At 51.0% G+C, this 2,293-nt stretch overlaps 1 protein-coding gene across 4 annotated transcripts in view; it reads right to left on the reverse strand.

Moving 5' to 3' along the window:
• LOC109542274 (rab11 family-interacting protein 4B) overlaps positions 1-2,293 on the reverse strand; it is a 9,073-nt gene that overhangs the window by 2,036 nt on the left and 4,744 nt on the right. For 3 of the 4 annotated variants that reach the window (XM_048669830.1, XM_019911430.2, XM_019911431.2), the window contains exons 3-8: positions 1,838-1,915; positions 1,737-1,781; positions 1,637-1,681; positions 1,465-1,582; positions 630-794; positions 181-437 (exon numbers count right to left, since the gene is read on the reverse strand). In XM_048669830.1, coding sequence (XP_048525787.1) covers positions 181-437; positions 630-794; positions 1,465-1,582; positions 1,637-1,681; positions 1,737-1,781; positions 1,838-1,915 — 708 coding nt within the window. The remainder of the gene's footprint in view (positions 1-180; positions 438-629; positions 795-1,464; positions 1,583-1,636; positions 1,682-1,736; positions 1,782-1,837; positions 1,916-2,293) is intronic. The other variant, XM_048669831.1, reaches the window with a different exon arrangement.

The raw sequence follows: 2,293 nt of genomic DNA on the forward strand, positions 1-2,293 counted from the left end.
AACTGGATCCGCCCGTGCTTTCGTGGCCATTTCTTAAAACTGGTGGGTTTTTAGGCCGTCGTACAAGAGAATTTCTTCCTGACGTTGAGTGGCTTGCATCTTCAGGAAGAAATTGTATTGAATGACGGCCTAAAAACCCGCTAGTTTTAGTTTTTCTTTTTTCTTTAGTTAGTCACTGACCTGTTCTCTCTGTCTTTGCACGCTTTGGCTTCATCACGCGCCTCGTTCAGATCGCTCTGCAGGTCCTGCACTTGGTTGGCCAGGTCTTCGCGCTGCATCTCCAGCTTGTCCAGCTTGAGGCGCTGCCTGCTGATCTCGTCGCGCTGCTTGTCGCACTCGCTGTCCGCATTCTGGAGGCGAATCGCTGCATTCTCCAGCTGCAGCTGCTTCTCACGCTCGATTCGCTGCAGCAGCTCTTTGGATCGGCGTTGCTCATCCTGCGTCAGAAAGCATAAGTGAGGGAAATCGCGAACGCCCCTCGTAGTGCACTCGGTCCGCATGAAGCGGCGCCGCAGACGCTCGGCCGTTTCCGGCACGGGGATACAAACAGCCGAGCGCAACCTGCGCGCCCCATACCAGGGCTAGTTGCAAAGTTCTGCAATAAGTTTTGGGGCAACTTTAGCACTCACTTCGATTTTGTCGTCGCATCTCAGCTCGGTGTCGCGCAGCTGCTCCTCCAGCATTAGAACGCGCGCCTGCAGGGCCGCGTTCTCCGCCTTAACACGCGTGTAGCGCTCGTCCTTTTGACTGGCCGAGTCCTGAAGCACGCCCACTTGCTGCTGCAGCACCTGAAACTGCAACGCCACCACTCAGCCATGGTTTAATGGGCAACAAATCCACTGCTGCAGGCCCTAAAACCTACACTATTTTCGCCATCTTTGATTCGAGTGAAATAATTCCTGTCCATGTCACTGTTGAACCCTGCGGGCCCGGAAAACTCAAACTGGCCCTCCCACATGTCGAACGCGAGTTCGGGTTCATCCTCGTCGCTTTCGGCACCGTTGCGATCCATGATGGGAGAGGAAGTGCTTAATGGTGTTGAATCAGCGATGAGTCTTGGGGGGCCGCGTACGTGCCATGTTTACAATAGGCGAGGAAATGCCAAGGAAAGTCCCCCCAAAGGTGGAAGGTTCACACACCAACTGACGAACTCGGACTGAGCGCACGGCTTGAAAATAAACAGCGAATTCGCCGAAAAAACTACACGCAAGTCGAAAATAGCCCGATAAATAAGCAGTGCGAATGTGCATGGCACAGTTCCATGGATGCTATCGGCGACAGCCGAAAAACAGACACCGAGGGCGTGATAACAGCGAATGAAATACGAATTACGTTGTCATCGTGAGTCCGTGTGTATGTGCCCGACATCAATTAATTGCTGGATAAGTCAGCAGGCTCTAGGTCGGGAGATATGGCCGGCCCAGCTAATCGCTTTATAGACCAGGAGCAGGGGCGTGGACTTACTTTATGGTGAAGATCGTGCACGTCTTCTTCGAGGGAAGCATCCGAATACATGTCATCGGTGGTATCGCACGTGCTGCTCCTGCCGGATGAATTGAAACTAGAACTTCTATAGAGCTGGCTGAAACGGAAACGCGGACTTCAGTCCGGTTCTGAGCGCTCAGCCCGCACTTACCTGGCCAGGGCGTTGGAGCTGAGATTCTGCGCCCGTCTGCCGTTGCTGTAAACGAGAAAGTTAACAACTTGCCAAACTATTGCCAGGAAACCGCACTTACTGCCTGAAGGAGCCCCATCGTCTGTTGGGCAACGAGTCGGGATTGCTGGAAAAAGCCGCAGGTGAGTGAGTGAATGGAATTGAGTGCGGGCGCAGACTTACTTGGGCGTGGATCGTTTCAAGCTGGTTCTGAGCCAGGTGTTGCGGTTGATGTGCAAAGGGCTTCTGGCTTCGCTCAATCTAAGACAGAATAGCATAGAATCATGAAAATACAGGGTGATTCAACATTGGCGTCATTCCTTTGGAGGTGTTGTCTGGGGGTGTCTTGGGAGAACAGAAAAAATAGAAATTTGCAACAAACTAGATCACAAGGATGGCAACAATGTTTTTCAAGCTAATCTGCCTAATTAACATTTGGTGACTACCTGTGGCAGTGTTGGCAGTTTTCTCAAAAAATGCTTGAATTCAAGAAGTTTTAGATTTGCGTGTTTTTTTTTCAGTTGCAAAATCCACTTGAACATGGCGCTGCTTTTTACGAAGTTTCTCAAGAACCATTCGAGCCACAGAATTCGTTTTGGCATCGTTGGATAGAGAATTGAAAAGTCGATTCAGTCGTAA

Source organism: Dendroctonus ponderosae, unplaced genomic scaffold (genome assembly GCF_020466585.1).
Source record: "Dendroctonus ponderosae isolate FM_Combo_2020 unplaced genomic scaffold, Dpon_F_20191213v2 Dpon_F_20191213_9, whole genome shotgun sequence".
In the NCBI taxonomy this organism is placed as follows: domain Eukaryota; kingdom Metazoa; phylum Arthropoda; class Insecta; order Coleoptera; family Curculionidae; genus Dendroctonus; species Dendroctonus ponderosae.